At 43.1% G+C, this 21,551-nt stretch overlaps 1 protein-coding gene across 2 annotated transcripts; it reads left to right on the forward strand.

Annotated features, from left to right (window-relative positions):
• The first annotated feature begins 540 nt into the window (after nt 1-540).
• Nucleotides 541-7,408, forward strand: LOC147883828 (nucleolar essential protein-like protein). Of its 2 annotated transcripts, none has more exons than XM_087398771.1 (8): nt 541-667; nt 799-952; nt 1,095-1,187; nt 1,303-1,447; nt 6,288-6,398; nt 6,638-6,720; nt 6,816-6,873; nt 7,023-7,408. In XM_087398771.1, exons 2-8 carry the CDS (start codon nt 845-847, stop codon nt 7,100-7,102), a joined length of 678 nt encoding a protein of 225 aa, XP_087254897.1. In that variant the 5' UTR covers nt 541-667; nt 799-844; the 3' UTR covers nt 7,103-7,408. The 2 variants fall into 2 exon arrangements, with proteins under 2 accessions (XP_087254897.1, XP_087254896.1); XM_087398770.1 differs by having other exon boundaries at nt 617-708; nt 745-952; nt 7,023-7,407.
• Nucleotides 7,409-21,551: the final 14,143 nt, after the last annotated feature.

Raw genomic sequence — 21,551 nt, forward strand, 5'->3', positions numbered from 1 at the left:
TTAACTACTTTATATTCTAGTCTCTCTCTCTCTCTCCTCTCTCCACTTCCCCCAATCAACTCTCTCTCTCTCTCTATGGCCTTCCGTGGACCTTTAATAAAATTTCTTTCTTTCTTTCTTTATTTCTTTCTATCTCTCTCTCCCCCCCCGCGCCCCCGCCCCCCGCCCCCAATCAACTCATCAATATTATCCTCCTTTATGGATACACTCCAATGCTCCATAAACGCTTAAACATTCAAAATAATGAAGACAGTCACACATGTATGTGCACACACACATACACACACACACACACACACACACACACACACACACACACACACACACACAAACACCCACACACACACACACACACACACACGGTTTGCAGATTAGTTTACATTTGCAAGCTGTTGCATTGTAGCACTCTCAAACTTTCCAATGGTCCTACAGGCTTCCATCGCAAGTGCTACAAAGTAATCATCCATTCATCTTCACAATTCATTTGCATTTTGCAGAACATAAGGCAATGCTCACGAGTACCTATACTCGCTTGTTTGAGTACACTAGCATTTTTATATTCATTTTCAGCTGAATCAATCTCAGTTGTATGAAGGTCATTCACTCCTTTTTTTATTGGCGAGGAAAAAAGAAGATTGTATTATTCACTCCTTAGCAAAATTTGAAAGTGAGTGAGTCTAGTCTCTTTACAATCCTTACAAAGTTTCAAAGGAGATTTGGACAATATCATAGAGAACCCATTTGAAGGAGATTTGGACAATGATATCATAGAGAACCCATTTGATTTGTGCACTGCAGCCCACCAAGCTTTAGGGTTTGGCCGTTCCTTGTAGCTGTTTCATCCATGGAGGAGGGCAATGCACAACCTCTCGCTGCTGCTCCTGATGATGGTGAAGGCGGAGTTTTGTTCGTGCTGGAAAAAGCATCTTTGGAGGTCGCCAAAGTGGGCAAGGTGCTCCTCTCTCTCTTTACAACACGACCGGGAAATTCTTCTAATTAAATGTTCCTGTGGCATTTCCCTGCAATGCTGATCCTCAAGTTATATGGATTAGTGGTCGACAGAGTGCTCAGATTTATGCTTTTTGTGTGCTCAGAATTACCAGCTGCTTAATTGCGATGATCACGCCAATTTCTTAAGAAAGCATAATCGTGACCCAGCCCTTTCTCGTCCTGACATAGTGCATCAGGTGTGTTCATATCCCTCTGCCACACTGAGGTTTTTGTAGCTACTGAATCACCGCGTCCAGGTCCTTTCTACTATGCAGTGTTGTCGACTCAAGCTACTGAGTTGGCTTTTTACAGGCTCTTCTTGCAATCCTTGACAGCCCTTTGAATAAGGCAGGGCGGCTGAAGGGACTCTATGTCATGACTGACAAGAAGGTTCTTATTCAAGTAAATCCCCACATTCGAATACCAAGGACTTTCAAGCGGTTCTGCGGTCTCATGGGTAGGTATTTAATATTACTTCAGTACAAAGGTCAGAATCGTCAAGCAGTAGCCGTTATGCAGTGTCGCTACAGAATATGAGAGAGAGAGAGAGAGAGAGAGAGAGAGAGAGCCCCTCAATGGGTCAGCATCATAAGTGACTTAGGCAACTCACAAGGCCAAAAGGAAGATCCACTGATGGACGTACTGTGACACAGGAAACCAAGGAAGAAGACTGAGACGTATGGAGTTGGAGGAGATCTAACCGTATGATCTAACCCACTGTTGGGGGCTGATGACGTCAGTGGGGATGCTAGTCCCTGATATGCGTGATGGATTTTATGGCTTTCAACCTTATGAGTGACTATAATGAGATTGAAACTGCACTATGTTGTGCTTTTAGAGGATGCATGTTCCTGAACTCATGTAGGTATATGGTTAATCTCATCTCGTGGGATCAACTCAGGTGGTGCATTGATGCTGTACTGAAATGGGGAAAGCCGGTCCATCTGAATACCGTGATTGGCAAGCCATGTGGATACACGTGCATACCATACTATACCGACCCCGCTCTCTACTAGCCGTTTGGATGACTCTAGTGCCAGCCTCGGTAGTCTCCAGTGGAATAAGGCCCAAACTCTGTGGAGGAATGTCACTGTCTGAAAATGGCATCATCCTAGAGAGGTGTTATGGTAAACTTTGCCTGTACTATCCGAATCATCCTAGATCCCATAAGCACCTGTACCGCTCAAATCTCCTACAGTCTGTCATTGACTACAGTCCGGTGTTGATTGATCACTCCGCCAAAAAGGTCATATGTTTTTACTCCTGAGGTGATCTTCAAAATTCATAGGCGTGTGTACTCTATGCAAGACAAATCAGCCATACAAGTGCAAGGCTTGCTAGCTTTTCCCACCATGGATTTTTCGACACTCCTAAGCTTTATCTTCCAGCACACAGCAGAAACCTGCTGCTCTGCCATCAAGTACAGCCAATCCAGGCTGTAAAACACCGCATTAGGACTGCAATCATAACAGCTGAATCTCGGGGCTTCCATACTCCCCAGTGTCATGCTCCTGTATGAGTTGTGATGTAGCTTCAGGATTAAAACTGCCATGTGTATCTTGTTCTTCATGCACAAGCTGCTCCTCATTGTGTGTAAGTTTACTTTGGCATCATTTGCTCTCATCTGCGTGGTCTTCTGTATTTTCTTTTTCTATGGAGACCATACAATGCTCAATAGGTACCTCCTTGAAAATTTTGTCCTCAAAGTTTGCAGGCCTAAAAGTATCAAGTGTAATTACAGCACATCTAAATCCTACCTTACTGCTCAATAGGCACCTCTTTCTTGAAAATTTTGTCCTCAAAGTTTGCAGGCCTAAAAGTATCAAGTGTTTTTACAGCACACCCAAATCCTAAGCTTACTGCTCAACATATCCATCTTGATTTAAAAAAAGGAAAAAATCTCCATCTTGATTTCTATCACCTATTTGCTCATCATTGCTTGGCTCATCATCTATCTTTTCACCCTTCAGGCCTGTTATGTAAGCTTGTTCCATCACCCTGCATATAGGTATTTCTTCTAATAGTATGCTGAACTGCCAGGGCATCATCCTTTTTCCCTTGCTGTCCGTATTTGTTTCCATCATGTGGGCTGCTGTTTTTATTTAAGCAGCTATCCCCACAAAACCCTTTTGTATTTGCAGCTGTAATTGCCCCTGAAAATAATTGGATTTTGGTCCTGCATATGGAGGCATGTTCAATGGCTTTGAAGCATGATTTGGCTCTGTACTAGGGAGACCCGTAGCATGGCTTGGCTGCATTACCAGCATGATTTGGCTGTGTACTAGGGAGACGCATAGCATGGCTTGGCAAAAGTGCATTCTCGTCAGATGTTGGGTGTATATTTTATGGACTTCAGCCTTTTTCATAACCCCTCTAGGCATCATAGCTCCAACAAGAAGTGGCTGCTCTTTGGCATTTGTAACTCCACATTTAGCATACAATGACACGTCTTTCAGTTCTAACAACTGCATATGTAAGGTACAACCACCGTCATATACATCCCGGCCTTGCAACGTGTTTCGTGCTTGCAAGTTTCAATGCACGAGCTCGTGACTCGTTAGGCAAAGTGTATTTCAGCTTGGAGATCATGATGGTGGCCTGGTCCGTCAATGGCGTTCGCAGCAGTAGGTCGGAGGAAGAATAGATAATATAATAGCGGGGCTTCGTTATGTTAGTGCAGCTCTTTTCTTGATAATCTCAGGTAGGGGCTGATTAGAGGAAGGGGATAAAAAGAGTGGAGGAAAGGATAGGCGTAGCAAGTCGAAGGACTAATTGGCATTATAGAAGGCTTGTTGTTGGTCTGTTGGCGTTGGTCATTGACTGCGCCCAAATATGCAACACCACCCTACCATACACATCTGCTGCCTGATATTGAGTGCATGGGGTGGAGTTCACCTACGTGAAGTTAGGAGTCGAATGGCTATCCTACCAGATCACCCTCCACCTCATATCGATTTATCAACATGCCGTACGAGACTGATGATGCTTCGCATATCCACAAGGGTTTTCCATACCCGACAGCTTGTCTCCTAACACCTTCAATGGCCTTGGGGGTGAGCCTTGGTGTGTCAGGTTGTGATGATTAGTTTAATAGGGACCGATCAAGATCACATAACGTTTATGAGGTGGAAGCGATCTTCAAAACCAAAGTCTTGAGTGCTAGATCTTAGAGCTCTCCAAAATTTAAAGAATGGTTTCAGTTTGAGGAAATTCGGAGTTCTCTATGGCTAGGTATGAGTCAAGTTGTAGGAATAGTTAGGGTCCTAGGCCTTAGATTAATTAATGTTGTGCATGGGTAGAGTGGTTTAGAATAAAATTAAATTTATTAAATTATTAAAAGTGCTCTGCTTCCCCCTCAAGCCACCTAGGCACCTAGCTTCTTCCTCAAGCTAATTTATTTTGCTTCTCTCCCAAGCTTCTTTTCTATTTTTAGCCCTTGCTTTTTCCACTATCTCTCCTATAAATTAAGGGCCGGCCTTCTTCTAGGATTCATTCAGAGCTTGAGCTCGTACTCCTCCCTAGCCTTGCACATCAGCCTCTCCTGCTGTGCATTGCCTACCTCTCAGCCTGCCCATCCATTGCCTACCTCTCCTGCTTCCCTCCTCCTGTCCGTCGTCTATCTCTCAGCCAGCTCCTGCTGCCCATCCATTGCCTATTTCTCCCGCTCCTCCTGCTGCTGCACATCACCTATTCCTCCCGCCTCTCTTGCTACAATTCATTGTCTATTTTCAGTCTCTACTGCTGCAATCTAGCACCTATTCTACTGCCCATCAAATCAGCCTTGAATCAAGTCATAATCACCACTTGTAGGACATCATATTGCTGCAAATGTGATCGCCATATTTCTGCCTACCTTGCTACGTTTGGGTGCAACCAAATTGGCTACACTGTCTCGCCAAACTACTTTCTTATTTTCAGATTTCGTTTTTCTTCTGAGTGCCTAGAAAGCTTTCAAATTTCAATCCTAATTCTCTCCTTCGATCTTTAGATAGTTAGGGTTTTATCTACAAATGATTAAACACTATTTTTAGGGTTTTCGTCTTTTTCATACTAATCCTAACGGGTGAAAACTCTGTTGTGCCTTTGGTTCAAAGGTTCAAGAGAAAGATTGGAGCTACAATCGTGGCCCTCTTCACCTGGGTTCAACCAAGGGTTGTCAATGGTTACTTTCTTGGAAATTCCGAAAGTATATTTGTATTTGAGTCTAGTCTCCTAAAAGAATCATATGAGATATATGGATATGTGTGTGTGAAACAGTACTTTTATTTTAAAATCGTGAATTTCTAGAACTCTAAGTTTATTCAGCTATTCAATTGAAAAGTACGCTTCCACATAAGCATTATTCTAACAGTCCTCTCCACAATATCTTCTTGTTGCCCCTCTGTAGGCCTAAGGATGCCCTTGCCAAATTATGCCTAACCCATATAGTCCCCTCCAGAATATCTTCTTGTGTTGCCCCTCTCTAGGCCTAAACATGCCCTAACCCTCACTAACTTGGCCCCAATCTTGGACTTCATTACCCTAACTTGGCCCAATCTCGGGCTTCATTACAAAGGCTTTTGTGGTGGCCTGCTTGAGGCAGATGGTCTCCTCTTTGGAGGCAATCTGATTGTCACTGAAGCTGTTTTTGTGCTATAGGGGGGGGTGACAGCTTGTTGGAAGACCGGACTTGTCTTTGGAAGCCAGCGGAGCCCCCCACGTCGGCATAGATTGGTCTACTGTAAAGCTTGTCCTTGGTTATGGAGTAAAGAAGGTACTGGTAGGTGGCACTCGTCTGCTATCTCCAGAGTGCGTATGTGGACTGTGGGCTGGGCTTGCCTTGAGAGCTGCTCGGTGTGCAAGGGGAGAGCACTGGACCTCCCCATCTTCTTTTGGAGGCTGGTAAGAAATCTATGATTCGAGACTAACATGTACTTACCCTATGGGCTGTTCGTGGCAATGATCCGAGGGAATGTTGTTTAAGACTGTTGATCGCCCCCACTTTTGTGGGTGATGGATGAAATGCGTGAAGGAGTCCTGGGTCTCTCTGAAAAGCATTAGTGCTGCCTTCAGACTGTGTAGTACAATGTACCTCTAAATATGAAGCGTGTCCATGACTTGAGCTCACATTTTGACAGGCGAATTTACCATATTTGGTGTTTTCTTGATATCTCCTAGTCTCAAGGAAAACCTAGTGAGCAAGAGACCCTCCATCGCTGAGGGGTCATATGTAAAGCTTGAGAGAGAGAGAGAGAGAGAGAGAGAGAGAGAGAGAGAGTATTGGATTGCCACTCACATGTAGGGCTTCCTGATGTCAGTGCAGCTGCTGCAAAAGCTAAGTATCCGTGCAAGCAATGGACCAGAAAAGCTTTTAAGAGTTGTCAAACAGCCGGTCACTAGACACCTGCCAGTTGGAGCTCGTCGCATAGGTATCAACAAATTTTATTGCTGCTGCCAGACTCTGCAAATTTATGATCCATGCTATATGAGGAACTGATTGTAATATCTAGTCATATTATTGTTTGTGTGAACTTGATAAGATCTTTTTAGCAATATTAGACTGATGTACAGACTAGATCTGTTGTCCATCTTTCTTCAACTTTTGGAAAGAAGAGACAATCTAAGAGGAGGGAGTACATGGGAAATGCTTTCTCTTGTGATGTTACAGGGTTGTCATTCAGTGCTCCAAAAGTGGTTAAACTTCACGATTATGTTGCAGCTATGGGCTCAAAAAGTACCATGGTTTTCGTGGTAAGCTAGGTTTTCTTTGAACATCATTGCAAAATAATTGATTAATAGCTTTAGTCAAAGCCTAAAACCTGATGCTACCTGAATGGAAAGTTCAGGTTGGCGCTATGGCTCATGGAAAGATTGAAGCAGATTACATTGATGACTTCATAGCAGGTAAAGTTTGTATTTTGGCTATGTGAGCATTTCCACAGCTTTTGGTCCTCAGGCCTTTTAAAGGCTTTGTTTTATGCTGCAGGAATTTACATAATTTGTTGCTTGATGCTAGCAATCTTGTGTACTAATGATCACTTTCCTTGGTGCAGTTTCAGAATACCCTCTGAGTGCTGCCTGCTGCATAAGCCGCATTTGCAATGCTGTTGAGCAACAATGGAAGATATTGTGATGGAATTTTGTGAAATATGGCTGTTCATGGAAAATTTTGGGTGTATTTGCATTTCATCGCTGCTATAACAAGAGCTGTTACATATATGAGAGGTTGATTAACAAGATGGTGTAAAGTAGACATGCATTCCTTCATCATCAATTGATACTTCTTACGAGATTTGAAGCATTCGTGGATGGTTGTTTAACGAGAGTTCTGTATTGATTTGGTCTATAGTAACATCAAAGCTTTTTAATGAAGCAGCCCACTAACTTTTCTTTGGGAAAAAGAATCGATAATAGAAGAAGTTATTCTGGACATCATTTCCATTCTTTCTGTTTTTGGCAAGGCAATGCTAAAAAAGTTTAAAAAATAAATAAATGGACCCCACAATTGAAGATCAATGTCTCATCCTGCAGATTCTAAGTGTCCTGTTGGGATTGAAAAGTAAAAATTGAGCTATTACTTTTGAAGTTGCATTTCTCAAGAGCTGTGCTCATGAAGCCCATGGAAAAAAAAATCAGTGGCAGTGGTAGCTTCTGAAGACTATTGCAAAGCCTCTATGCAGATGCCTTTTTTTTGTATGTGTTTGATGTCCTCTTCTGTAAGTTCTCCTTCAGAAATCTTGGTCCAAAGCAAGCTAGCATTATTTGTGTCCTGAGTGTTCAAGGTTTCATCTGGTTTAAGACGAGTCATGCATCAACTGGCTTGTTCCAGAGTGCCTTTCTTTAGTTGGTGTTAATGTCAATGCTGCGACTGATAAGCTTCTCATTTTGTTGATGGAACACATTAAACTGTGGAAGAATAGTTCTGCCAGTGAGTCCTGACCCTATTCCCATGATATTTAATGTGCACCATGCAGTCAGATTAGATGACGTGATAGTAATTAGACTAGCTGATAGTAACTGATCAGGGGGTAGCTCTGTATAAAGACCAGTTGATAGTAATTGAATGCTTTGTTATGTGCACCCTGATTGAATGATTGTGATAGTAATAAGACTAGCTGATAGTAATTGAATGCTTTGTTCATGTGATAGTAATTAGACTAGTTAGTAACTGATCAGGGAGTACCTCTGCATAAAGACCAGTTGATAGTAATTCAATGCTTTGTTATTCACTCTCTCCTATTCCAATCCATTAATTAACTAGTTTTTGTGCATGGAGGCTTAATTAAGCTATGTTAATATATGGCTATGTTTCTCTATGGCTTAATTTATTTATGGATTGATTAACCTATGTTTCTCCATGGCTTAATTCATTTTATGCATAGACTATGTCCAAGGGGGGCTTCCTCAAATGTTCAAGAAAAGGTTCGAATCTAGAATCTTCTTTTTTCCATGCGTGAGCCCTATCACTAAGCTATAAAGTAATATTATATGTCCATTTTCTTGTAATAGTATTATAAATGCTCCCTCATCCTCCCCCTTTGAGATGCCCTTTCCTCTTTAATGAGTAATTTCTTCCCCCTCCCCAATCTGACGTTCCTCCTATAATGCATGTATTCCTTAATTTATCCCTTATCCCTTTATACCTTAGTGTAATCATGGCCTTGCCCTCTTCCTCTTCCTTTATACATAGCTAATTAATAGGAATTTTTCATTTTTCATATGATGGGGCACCTATTGACTACATGAAGCTTCACCGTGTTAGAGTGTCGTGAAGTTCTCGCATAGTTCTCTGTCACCACAATTTGGGGAGGGGAAAAGCAAGAGTGATGAATTAGGGGCTGTGTTGAAGGACATGAATGTGCATTTGTACCAATAAGGCAATGTGGTTTTTGACAAAAAGTTTGAAAGTCCTTTGAATGCTGCTTAGCCTTGAGCTCGTCTATCAACTTGTTTCATTATACGTAATTTTTAGATTCTGTTGTAGGATGATGGGTTGTGCCAAGACCTCTTTTTTATATATAATTACAATGTGAATTAATGAATGCTTTGTTTTTATAATTATTATAACAGTATGCGAGAAGTTATAATTTCAAGGAGTTGTTGAGCGAGCTGAGTGTGCTTGTTAGGAGTGTTAAATGCAAATTCATGCACGTGCTCCTTGAGAGTCCTGCTCTTCAACAAGTAGCAGAGTACGAGAACAACTTCAATCGTGCATACGTATGGTGCATTAGATTGTGACTTGTAGAGCCTTGGGAGTTTGGAGCCAACCATGGAGTTGCTAGCTACTTGAGAAACCCATCTGATCATTGTACTTACCTAAGCAAAACAAATCCACATTGGGAAGCTATTGTTAATGGACTTTTTCTCCTTTGGAGTGTTCTAGTGCAAAATCAGGACAAGTAGGGAGGGAATAGGCATTGGGTTAGTTGTTCCTCGAGAGAGAGGGAAAAATTAGGACAACATTAAGCGGTCACACGTAGGGAGTGAATAGGCATGGAGCGCTCAAGACTGTCCTTACAAAACAAGAAGTCTGTGTCCTCATAGCAAATAATCCATCAATAACTTAGTGTTGTGACAAATCCAAGTAACCATTTCGTGTACTAGGTTATCGATATTAGGACAACATTAAGCGATCACTCGAGGGATCTTGGAACATTGAATGGTCCCTACAAAGCAAGAAGTTTGTAGGCTCGTAGCAAAGAATCTATCAGCAACTTAGTGGTATGGTAGATCCAAATACTATTTTGTGTAATTGTACATGCATATGTATGTATGCACACATGCGCACACATAGTGGTGTGGCAAATGTAACTATTTCATGTAATTGTACAACACAAACTAGTTCACTTAAATTTTGATTTGTGTGAACATTTCCCCCCCTTTTTTTTCTCCCTATTTTTTCATATCTTTCCTTTTTTTCACTCCTAATTTCCCTTTCCCCCCCTTTTTTTTCTATTTCCCCCCCTATTCTTCTCTAATTCCTCCCTAATTTCTCCTATTTTTCCCTAGTTCCCCACCTTAATTTTCCCTATTTCTTTCTGATTCCCCCCTAATTTTTTGTATTTTTCTAATCCCCCCTTTTTTCTTCACTCCCTAACTTAATTATACTCCCTTAACTAACATTTCACCTAGCCATTCACTTCTAACCCCTTCTAACTACCTCTCTCCCTAACCTTCTCCTAAACTACCCCTAACACTTCTCCCAAAATCAAACTCCTCAACTCTACATCCCCCAACCGACCCTTCTCTATGCCTTTCTTTTTTCTCCACCATGACCTTTCGCCTCCCTGACTTGCCACCCCCGCCACTTTGTGGCTAACCCTCACCCCCAACCTATTTAAACCCTCCCCATCCTGCCTCTACTATAACCACCGTGCTTTAATGTAGACTTCATGCTCTTACTCACTACACCCTTTCCTCCGGTTCACTACACTTCTCATCTAGTTGTTGCGTTTGTCTCCTTTCCCTTCTCACATTCTCACATAGACTACCACTCTCTGCCCACCATCCATGCTGCAACCCACCTCGACTGTTGCTCCGTGAAATTTTAGACCACCACAAGTTCGCAGGCCTCTCGCGCATGATGATGCATCCACTACCATCGACCTCATGGTTTCGCTGGTACTAGCGTACCCCTTTACTACTTTGTCGTCTTGTCTCGTCATGGTCCCACACACCCTCAACCGTCTCGTCGCCATAGATTGACTTTATAGATTATTTATTGTACCCCCCCTTTCCCCCCAAATTCTTTATTACTCCTCAATATTTACATGTATCTCCCATTACCTTTACCCCCTCGCCCCCCTTTTTAATGGTTTAAATCCCCCCCTTTCTTTAAACTTTAAATTCCCCCTTTAAAATTTTTTTAAAAGGGTTTAATCTCCCCCCTTTCTTTACATTTTTCAAAGGTTCAAATTCCCCCATCTTTTAAACATTTAACACCCCACTATCTCCCCCCTCTTTTTATTATTATTATTATTATTAATTTAATCTCTTTCTTTGAAATTCTCTCTTTAGAATTCTTTCTTTAATAATTCTTAAATTTCTTTCTTTAAAGATTCTTAAAATTCTTTATCTAAACTCCTTTAAAATGCTTATGTTCATTCTTCTTTCTTAAAATAATTAACCTTTTTTAATTTTTTTTTCTTATATTATTTCTTTTTGCTCCTCTTAAATCCCTATCTCCCCTTACAATTACACTTTTAGTCCATTATTATTTGTCATTGTTCCTTCCCTTTGTAAATTTTCCTCCATATTAACTTTATTAGCATAAATTTAGATTAACTTCCCCCCTTTCCCCCTTTCTTCTTTCCAAAATTTTGTACTAATTTCCCTCTATTTTTACACAAATTGTCATGATTTTTAATAAATAAACCCACCTCCTCTCAATCTATATAGCTTTATAAGTATGTAGTTAAGTGGTAATTTGTATTGTGACCTTGATAACAAGGGAGCGGTGTTTATGGCACGTCTTCCCAACTAAGCTCAAGATGATTCTCACCATGTCTTTCTTGTTGGATGGTGGCAAGTATGTAGACTCCCCTCTTCGATAAAAGTGATGCTTGCTACGACTTATCAAAGAAAAACTTGATTGTACAGTCATGCATTCTACTAACCTTTTGCAATTTGTGCGCCTCTTGGTTTTCTTTGTAAGGTGTCACCTACATGTTGGAAAATTTGTTAAATTACAATAGTTTTCTCTTTTGTGTCCATTACCAAAATTGTTTTCGTTTCACTATGATATGGGGTTTTGTCGAGTCTATACACACACACACGCATGCACGCATGCACACACACACACACATGCATGCATATACACAAGTTTTTCTTCAACAAAAAGGGTGGTTGTAGTCATCATCATTTTGTCACCTTGTCAACACTTTCATAGTTGTATTAAATTTTTTAGCAATTCTGTGGTGAATTTGAATCATGAATTTGTGTGCTAGGATGTTTTATGTAAAAAATGGAGGGACTTCTCCAATCCTCTATGGAATACATTTGCCCAATTGAAAAGAAGTCAAAAATGTATTAATTAGTGGACAAATGAGGAGGGGAGGGGTGGAAATGCAAGAGGAAGTGATTAGTAAAGAGGAGAGTATTTAATGAGGATGCCCCTCAATTTATGGGGGTGGCCCTCTCCTCTCTTATTAATTTATGAGAGGATAGAGACTCCTCCTCTCTTATTAAACATATACTCTAATTCTCTCACAAGAAAACTTCATTTAACCTAGTGTTAAGACCTTGGGAGTGAATAGAATTCAAGTTCCCACTTTGCATGGAGATTTGGAGCTATTGCTTCAACCTTCGCTTAGTTAGGGTACTCCATTTTTCATCTAAGAAGTCAATTGAATTTCTCTATTGAAAAGAAATACCTTTTCAATTACCTTTCTCCTCAAGTCAACATATATATAACGAATGATTTGTTGAGAGTAAGGGAGTTTAGAATATGTAGATGGGAAGTATAGATGAGAAAAATAAGAGAGGAATTAGGTGAGAGCCATTAGGTGGACAAGGTTTAGCAAAAAATGATAATTGGAATAAGTTCATGAGTTTTTCATACTCCATGGGTCATAACGATTGAATTACCAAGGGGACACAATCAAGGAAGATTTCTCCTTTAGTTGGATTTAGGGTGGAAGCCAAGGGAGAATAGACAAACAGGTCCTTGACAATGATTAAAACATCCTTCATGGGATATGCCATAATACCCATACTTGGATGCCCTAGTGGAGTAACATGCATACACAATGACATGGAATGTTGAGAGGCCATTATGTATGGAATCCCATAGATGGAACACACTTTACAATTCAAGGGATGTGGCAAATATTATGGCCATGTTCAAGTTGAGTTCTTGGACTATGTGAGATAGACAGCAATGACTATTATAGAGAATCATGACATTTAGATGAAAACAATAGCATAAGAACCATCTCTCTCTCTCTCTCTACCTCTCATAGTCACAATACTTTACAACCTCCTCCCCACGTACCTCTAGAACATATAAAAGTGGTATAATGGAAGAAGTAAAGTGATTGGGGTCTCCAAAGAGTAGTCGGTATATCATTTTGAGCATCATGATTTCCTTGTAGATTCCCCTATGTGTTCACTTGTTTTGTGTTTCTTCACAGCTGGTTTGGCAATAGTTGATTATTAGTTTGAGCAATTCAACTCTCATTTGGCATGAAATTGGTTTATTGATTAAGCTCATTGGGGGGGGGGGGGGGGGGTGTGTGTGTGTGCACGCGTATGTGCACACATGCATGTGTGTGCACACATGTATACGTATGTGTGCACATGCATGAGTGTATGCATGTGCATGCGTACATGTGTGTGTGCATGTAGGTATGCATGCAAAGTGTGTGCAAGTGCATGAATTTACATGTGCAAGTGTGTATCTATTGTTGGTGGTTATGTGTTCACAAGAAAGTAGAAATGTGTGTGAAGAGGTGCATAGATGCACATAATCTAATGACACTTGGACACATGTTCAGGGTGGTACATATATGGATGCACACTCGTGCTAACGAATATGCAGATGCATTAAAAAAATGTGGAATCGTGCTAAGCCTTGAACACAAGAAGAAGCATGTATGAATCTAAGGAGGCTCAAAGTACACAAGAACCTCCATGAGAGAGAGAGAGAGAGAGAGAGAGAGAGAGAGAGAGAGAGAGACTCAAGTAGCTCTGTTCCAAAAATAGAGACTTCTTATATAGAGAGAGCCTTAGATTCGTCAACCCATGTGTTATCCTCAGATCCACATCTCACCCAGTGGTAGTCCTTGCTCCACATCATCTTCTCATGTAGTCCACATTCTTGGGTGGCAGCTTGAATTCACATAAAACCATACCTTAGCTCATACCTTTGCCTCTAGTTATGTGCTCATGGCACTCTATCTCTAAACACCTCCCCTTGGTGCCATGATGCATTGGCTACTACAATGTGGTTAGATGTGAGTTTACAAAAGAAAGATCCCACACCTCCCCTTGGTGCATACTGCTACTTAAGGTTTTCAAGTGTGGCATTACAACCTGATCAATACCTCCCTTGGGTGCTTGCATAGATACTCTCATGTGATCGACTAATCGTATGAGTCCTCGGTGTTGTAGTTGCTTTGCTTTGATGTTTGTTACGTTGGTTGCCTTCACAATAGCTCCATTGAAGCTTGGTCTACGTGGGTTATACTCAAGGTAGCTTCATTTTGTGAGTTCCTTCTGCGATGCATTGAAGTTGGAAAACGTGATTGCTTCATTCTTGAGTAATTATTGTGTTGAAGCCACTACTTTTATTTGACTTCGTGTTTAGGAATTTGCTTAATGTCATAGATGCTCCCCTTCCTTGTAGACGCTGATGATTGGCATTGCCTGGCACTTTTGAAGTCACTGATGTTTGCTTTGGAAGTCCATCATGTGGCTGCAATGTATCGGCCTGCTTGAGTGTCTATTGCATATTTGCTCATGTCCAAATTGTTGCTCTAGCCCTAGCTTGCTATAGTTGCCACCGCTGTAGTGTGGCATTTGTGCCTTTGAGTATGTTTATCTCATGATTTTTTTGGAAGTCCATCGTGTGGCTGATGTGTATCGTCTTGCTCGAGTGTTCGTTGCATGGTTGCTCACATTTGGGTTGTTGTTTTAGCCCTAGCTTGCTATAGATGCCGCTGTAGATGTGGCATCTGTGCCTTTGAGTATGTTCTATCTCATAGTTTCTTGTTACAGCTGGATGAGCTTGCTTACTTAATGTTTAGTTGCCAGTTGTAGGTCACTTGGTGTATTTTGTTGAACCTAATCTTTGCTTAGTTGCACGACCCCTTCTATGTCCTGCCAGCTTGCTATGTAGCTGTTGCTTCCCAGGTGTATCTTGCATTGTTGGCTCACTGTGGAGTCACTATAGCTCGAGTATGCACTCAAGGTCATGAGTCTACTATAATTGAGCTATGGCCTACTGTAGCGTCAAACTAGTTGTTGCTACTTGCTTTTAGATAGGGTTGAAGCTGAAGCCTTGTCTCAAAGCCATGTCTCTCTCAAACAACAAGACTTGAAAAAGTAGAGATCTCTGTCTAAACATGAGGAATGGAGTTAGTCTCCCTATCTCTCTCTCTCTCTCTCTCTCTCACACACACACACACACACACACACACACACACACACACACACACACACACACACACACACACACACACACACACACACACACAAACTCAATGAATATCTCTCAAAGGACTCTCAAGTATATCTAAATCTAATCTAAACTTTACCAAGCTTGCTATGGTACCTTGTAAAGAATATGGGATTGTGCTAAGCCTAGACACAAGAAGAAGCATGTATGAATCTAAGGCTGCTCGAAGTACACAAGAATCTCCATGGGAGAGAGAGAGATACTCAAGTCACTCTATTCCAAATGTCCTTATCAACAATAAAAGAGAGGCTTCTTGTATAAAGAGAGCCTTTAGAATAGTCAACCCATGTGGTATCCTCTGATCCACAGTGGTAGTAGTCCTTGCTCCACATCATCTTCTCATGTAGTCCATATTCTTGGGGGGCTAATTTAATCCACACTACACCATACCTTTGCCTCTAATTATCTGTTGATGGGACTATATACAATGCATGTGCATGTACATGTTCATCATGTGTGGGCATGTATGTCCATAGCATGCATGCAGGCATGTACTGCAAACAGGCACATAAAAATGTGTGCATGCATGCGTGGAAACACAAACACTTACAAATGTGTGCATGTAGGCACACACGCATGTGCACGCGCGTGCACACACACACACACACACACACACACACTCGGAGACCCTTGTGATCCTAGGGTGTGCAAGGACCACCAAGCTCATCTAATGGGCTACTAGTAGTCACATGACTATACATGGGCCACGCACACACACACATCCATCCCCTTGGGGACCATGGTAAACCTTTGGATATGCCTATAATTGGCAGACTCTCATTTTGGTAGCATTGTTGCCACAACATGTCAGTTACTTTATATTGATTGGAAACTTCGGGTACACTTGAAAGATATACTTCGTAGGTTTATTTGATGCTCTCCTTAGTGGGTATTATATAGGAATGATTTTAGACCCACCTTGAGTATTGGATTATTTTGAGGGAGAGGCATAAGGTAGGGACTAGAACTCCCACGATCTACCATGATAATGCCTTGTGCAGGATTATGCCTTATGTATGTTCAATGAAGGAAATGTCATTTTCTCAATTGATGCAAAATATCCCTTAACCTCAAGAAGGATTTGGTGCCTCAAGATGCAAAGAAGATTAGCACATAGCTATTGTGGCATTTACTCCATAGTGGGGTAAATGGCAGAGTTGATGGAGGAGGACCTTGGACCATCACGTTTGATGGTGATTTGAATGAGAGAGTCGCCACATGCCCATAGTCCCCCCCCCCCCCTTCTTCTATCTTAGAACACATGCATGTTGCCCAGAACTCCTCTTCCTCCTGGCACCCGAACTCTTAGCCTCCCCTTCTATTGTCTCTGTGCCAACATGGACTTAGGTAGAACAGAATGTGTGTGTGGAGTAGCGGCAAAGCTCCACTTATACTTGCATAAAGCTAGAAATAATCCCTTTTAGAAATCCAACTTGCATGTTCTACATGCAAGTTCTACATGCGAGTTCTACATGCAACTCCTACATGTGCGTTCTACATGCAACTCCTACATGCAAGTTCTACATGCAAGTTCTACATGCAACTCCTACATGCAACTCCTACATGCGAGTTCTACATGCAACTCCTACATGCGAGTCCTACATGTGAGTCCTACATGCAGCTCCTACATGCAAGTTCTACATGCAACTCCTACATGCGAGCTCTATATGCAACTCCTACATGCGAGTTCTACATGCGAGTTCTACATGCAACTCCTACATGCATCTCCTACATGCGAGTTCTACATGCAACTTCTACATGCAACTCCCACATGCGAGTTCTACACGCAACTCTTACATGCAACTTGCAACTCCTATATGCAAATTCTATATGCAAGTTCTACATGTAGAGAGAGAATGTCTTACAATTCCTACATGTAGAGAGAGAAGCTCTCCAACTTGTATAAATACCCCATAATGGAATGAAGCCCACACTCTTTGGGGCATTGTGTTGGGTTCTACTTTGGTATTCCAAGCAATTGTCTCAAGTGTCCATGCTTCCTTGCACTCCATGTCCAAAAGCATGTCCTAACCTTGCAACTCCTCCTCCCCTCTCCTCCAACCTTGCAACCTATCCTCTCCCTCTCCAACCTTGCAACCCATCATCTCCCCCTCCTCCCTCCTCCTCCTCCCTTCTCCTCCTCCCCCTCCCTCCTCCTTTCTTCTCCTCCTCCCTCTTTCTCCTCCTCCTCCTCCTCCTCCTCCTTCCTCCTCCTCCCTCCTCCTCCTCCTCCTTCCTCCTCCTTCTCCTTCCTCCTTCTCCCTCCTCCCCCTCCTCCTCCTCTCTTCTCTCTCTTCTTTCCCCCATGCTCTTACACCTTCTTCCTCTCCCACTCCTATGCTCCCCCTAAATCCTTAGTTTCTCAACCCTTAACCTCCATGATTTACAAGGAAGACGAGTTGTCCACCCACCATGTACTCTATCCTTAACCTTGGAACCTCTTCTAAACTCTGGAACCTCTCTCTAAACCTTGGACCTCCTTCTAACCCTAGAACCTCTTCGAAACCTTGGAACCTCCTTCTAAACCCTGGAACCTCCTTCTAACCCTTAAACTCCTCCTAAACCCTATAACCCCCAATGAAGGTGAAAGCCTTCATTACCTCAACCATGATGATACACGTTCCTTTTACACATGCATGCACTTAAACTCCTCTTAGACCCTATAACCCCCAATGAAGGCGAAAGCCTTCATTACCTCAACCATGATGATACACATTCCTTTTACACATGCATGCACTATGTTTGCTTACCACACTTAAGCCTATGTCTCTCACCGGAACATGACTGGAGGTCCTAAGCTACACGTATACCACAAATGACAACCCTGATATATCTATAGGTGACAAAAAGCCTCAGAACCCTGCATATTGAGAATACCCTACTCTTCCCGCGGAAGCCGTGTAAAAGAGCCAACATTTAGTGCCACTGCCGGGGAGACTAGCGTCTCAAGTAAGGAGTAAACATACGCAAGTGTGTAAAAAATGAACTACTTCGAACTTTCATGAACACATCACTCAAGAGCTAGGAGAGCTAAAAATTTTCCAACTCAAGTATTTAAAAAAAAAAAATTTCAGAGCTGAAACTCTTTGTTATCGGTTTAGGAAAATGCATGTTTTTTGGAAAAAGGGCACCTTAAGGAATAAATTAGACAATGTGATGGTTGTCGGAGTGTAGAGCTTGAAATTTTAAACATTTCTCCTTTTTACGGAAGCATATTCTGAGACAACCACCAAAAGTTATGGTTCTAAATGCCATAACCCAAAAGAAAAATTAAAACACCTCCCTAGTCAAACTTGGACAAATTCAAAGGTGCACATGTGTTTGACTAAATCCATAGCTCCCCCTCCTTCCCTATAAAAGAGCACCCATCCCTCTCATACTTTTGATTTCACATCTTGCCTCCATCCTCTTCCCCATTCTGAGCCCTACGCAAGACACTACCCTGCTTCCATCCTCACATGGTAAATTACTTCGAGCCTATATCGCAGTGATAACCTAGCCATCTACCCACCCTCCATTGGTCCTCAACAATTTCGTTACATCAGAAAGACTTGGAGAGCGTTCAGGTGACCATCTCTTCCTCCCTTTGGATTTCCATCAAAGTTTTCCATTTTCCGTCCGTCAAGTTTTTTCTTTTTTCTTTTTTCCCCCTCCCCCTCCTCCATCTCCCCCAGCACCTTCCCCTCCATCTCCACCATCCCTTTTCCCCCCTCCCTCCATCCCCCCCCCCCCAATCCCCCCTTCCATCTCCTCCACCCCCACTCCACCCTCCACCCCCCCTTCCATCTCCTCCACCCCCCTCCACCACCACCCCCCTCCTCCATCTTCCCCTCCACCCCCTCTATCTCCTCCACCAAACCCCCCCCCTCCATCTCCCCCTCCACCACCACCCCCTTCCCCCCCCCCCCCCTCCTCCATCTCCACCTCCCCCCCTCACCACCACCCTTTCCCCCCCCCCCCCCCCCCCCCTCCATTTCCACCACCCCCCCCCCCCTCCCTCTCCACCACCAACTCCACCACTCCCTCACCCCCTTCACCACCCCCCATTCCCCCCGCCTTTTTCCCCCCATCCTCCCCTCTCTCTTTCTCTCTCTCTCTCTCTCTCTCTCTATCTATCTTTCGCCTTCTCTCTCTCTCTCTCTCTCTTCCCCCCTTCTCTCTCTCTCTCTCTCTCTCTCTCTCTCTCTCTCTCTCTCTCTCTCTTTCCCCCCTTCTCTCTCTCTCTCTCTCTCTCTCTCTCTCTCTCTCTCTCTCTACCCTCTGCTCACACATCTCTCCCTAGTCTAAGGGCCTAAGTCCCTTTCTAATTGTAAAGGGCTTAAGGCCCTTACTCAAGGCCTTGCTACACCAGTAGCCCGGCGGCTCGTAGTGCCCGCCCATGGTGGTACGCCAGTGATGGCGCTCGCCTGCCTTGTGCCCACACCCTCCACCACTCGCCCACCCCGCGCCCGCGCTCTCCACCACCCCCCGTGCTCCCCCTCCGCTCCACCCTCTGCCTCCGTGGCTCCCCCTCCCCTCCACTCTCCCCTCCACCCTCCCCTCCCCTCTACCCTCCCTACTACCCACCCGTCGCCCCGGACACGTGCTCATTACCACCCCCGCGCTCCCCCTCCCCTCCACCCTCTGCCCCCTCGGCTCCCCCTCCCCTCCAACCTTCCCTCCCCTCTACCCTCCCTTCCACGCACCCACCCGTCGCCGTGCGAACCCCCCCTCAAACGAAAATTTTAAATTAATTAAAAATAAAAAAACAACCCTAACTTAACCCTCAATCTAACCCTAGGTTAGCTTAACCTAGGTTAGGTTTAACCTAGGTTAGTTACTAATAGCTAAGTTAGTTTAACTAACCTTCAGTTAGTAACTAACTGTAGTTAGTGAAACTAGTTAGGTTAACCTCCCAATTATAGTAACTGAGGAGGATATAGGCTAGTTAATCTAGCTAGAATTAACTTGGTTCAAACCCCTCAGTTGGACTTAAAGTCCATTCACACCACCCTTAAGACCCCACCAAAAGGCCAAATTTACCCCTACTTCAACACTTCGTATCACACCCGTTCGGGACCCAAACTGGACCCCGTTTGAACCAAAATTTCACACACGAAAACACCACGCTACGAGGCATTTTTCCAACCCATTGCACACCATTTTGGCATCCCTAGCACTCGCTCATATGTGCCCCCGTGCGAGCCTCATTTCACATAAATTCACTCGTATCTTCATGCCGTGACCTCCGATTAACAATCCATCTGCACCGACACATTTCCCTACACATGTAGGACAATCTTAGGTACATTATTAACACGACGGTCCCTACACAAACTAACACCACTCTAACCCTCCCAACAAAACTACATCCACACCCGCACTTGCAACAGAGACACCCTTTGCAAATCTCACCCAATTTGCATGTAGCAACATTCCGGCCAATGCCTTTGACTCAATGCTTGCCAAATCCACAGCAACCACCACCCCCGACAATCCTCTACCTCAAATCCCTGCCTGAGATTTAATCACTCCCTTCAACTCCTCCACGCCACAACATGGCTGGACGCCGTCACGAAAATGATATGGATATCGACCTCGATGCAGAGGCTGACAATTTCTTTAATCAAAAAAATAATATCACTCAAGGCAAGCGCCCCTTGGGAAAATTGGAACTTTCCAAATATAATGATAGGGGAGATCTAGCTCGATTTCTCCAACATTTTGATGCCGCATGTCGAGCAGGTGGAGATCAATCCCATGAAACCAAGGTGGCTTAGTTTCCCATGGCCTTAACTGATGAAGCGTCTGAATGGTACCTAGACCTTCTAGTGGAAGAGGTGCCACATGGGACGCACTTCAAACAGAATTTAAAAGATGCTTTCAAACGGAAAGGCTACAAGATGATCCCACTCTCCAACTAAGCAAGATCGAACAAGGCCGTCGAGAAGATGTACGCACGTACCTACTTCAAGAATTACACAAGTGGCAGTGCGCCAATAGCAATGCCAAGACCACTAAGACAATCTAAAGTTCGAGAAACTGATAGCATTGGAGAAACTCCAATCTATGAGGGACCGGCAAAAACACGCACAATAAACCTCATCCTTGAAGGGGAGGAAGAAAAACTGGTTTTCATTGGAAAACAACTTCGACAAGAAGATGAAACCAAACTCAAAGCACTCCTAATGGTATACCATGACTACCTAGCATGGTCATACAAAGAGATGAAAGGAATTTCACCAGACGTGGCAGTACACACGATACCTATAAGGGAAAGTGCTCACCCTAAGGTATGTGGACCTTATCGCACAAATCCTAAGTATGGCACCATGGTCTATGAGGACGAGAGCTGGAAAAACTCCTAGATGCCAGATTCATCTATGAGATAGAGCACACTGATTGGGTTTCACCCATCGTCATTGTG

The sequence above is a fragment of the Dipteris shenzhenensis genome, chromosome 27, assembly GCF_047967505.1.
Source record: "Dipteris shenzhenensis isolate YYH24624 ecotype China chromosome 27, Dip_SZ_1.0, whole genome shotgun sequence".
NCBI classification, from domain to species: domain Eukaryota; kingdom Viridiplantae; phylum Streptophyta; class Polypodiopsida; order Gleicheniales; family Dipteridaceae; genus Dipteris; species Dipteris shenzhenensis.

What these genes read in the sequence shown, in the direction of transcription:
- LOC147883828 (XM_087398771.1), top strand. Translation starts at nt 845, where the DNA reads ATGGAGGAGGGCAATGCACAACCTCTCGCTGCTGCTCCTGATGATGGT. An exon ending in AGGTCGCCAAAGTGGGCAAG is followed by an intron (nt 953 to 1,094) that starts GTGCTCCTCTCT and finishes TTGTGTGCTCAG; the next exon opens with AATTACCAGCTGCTTAATTG. An exon ending in GCGGTTCTGCGGTCTCATGG is followed by an intron (nt 1,448 to 6,287) that starts GTAGGTATTTAA and finishes TCCTGATGTCAG; the next exon opens with TGCAGCTGCTGCAAAAGCTA.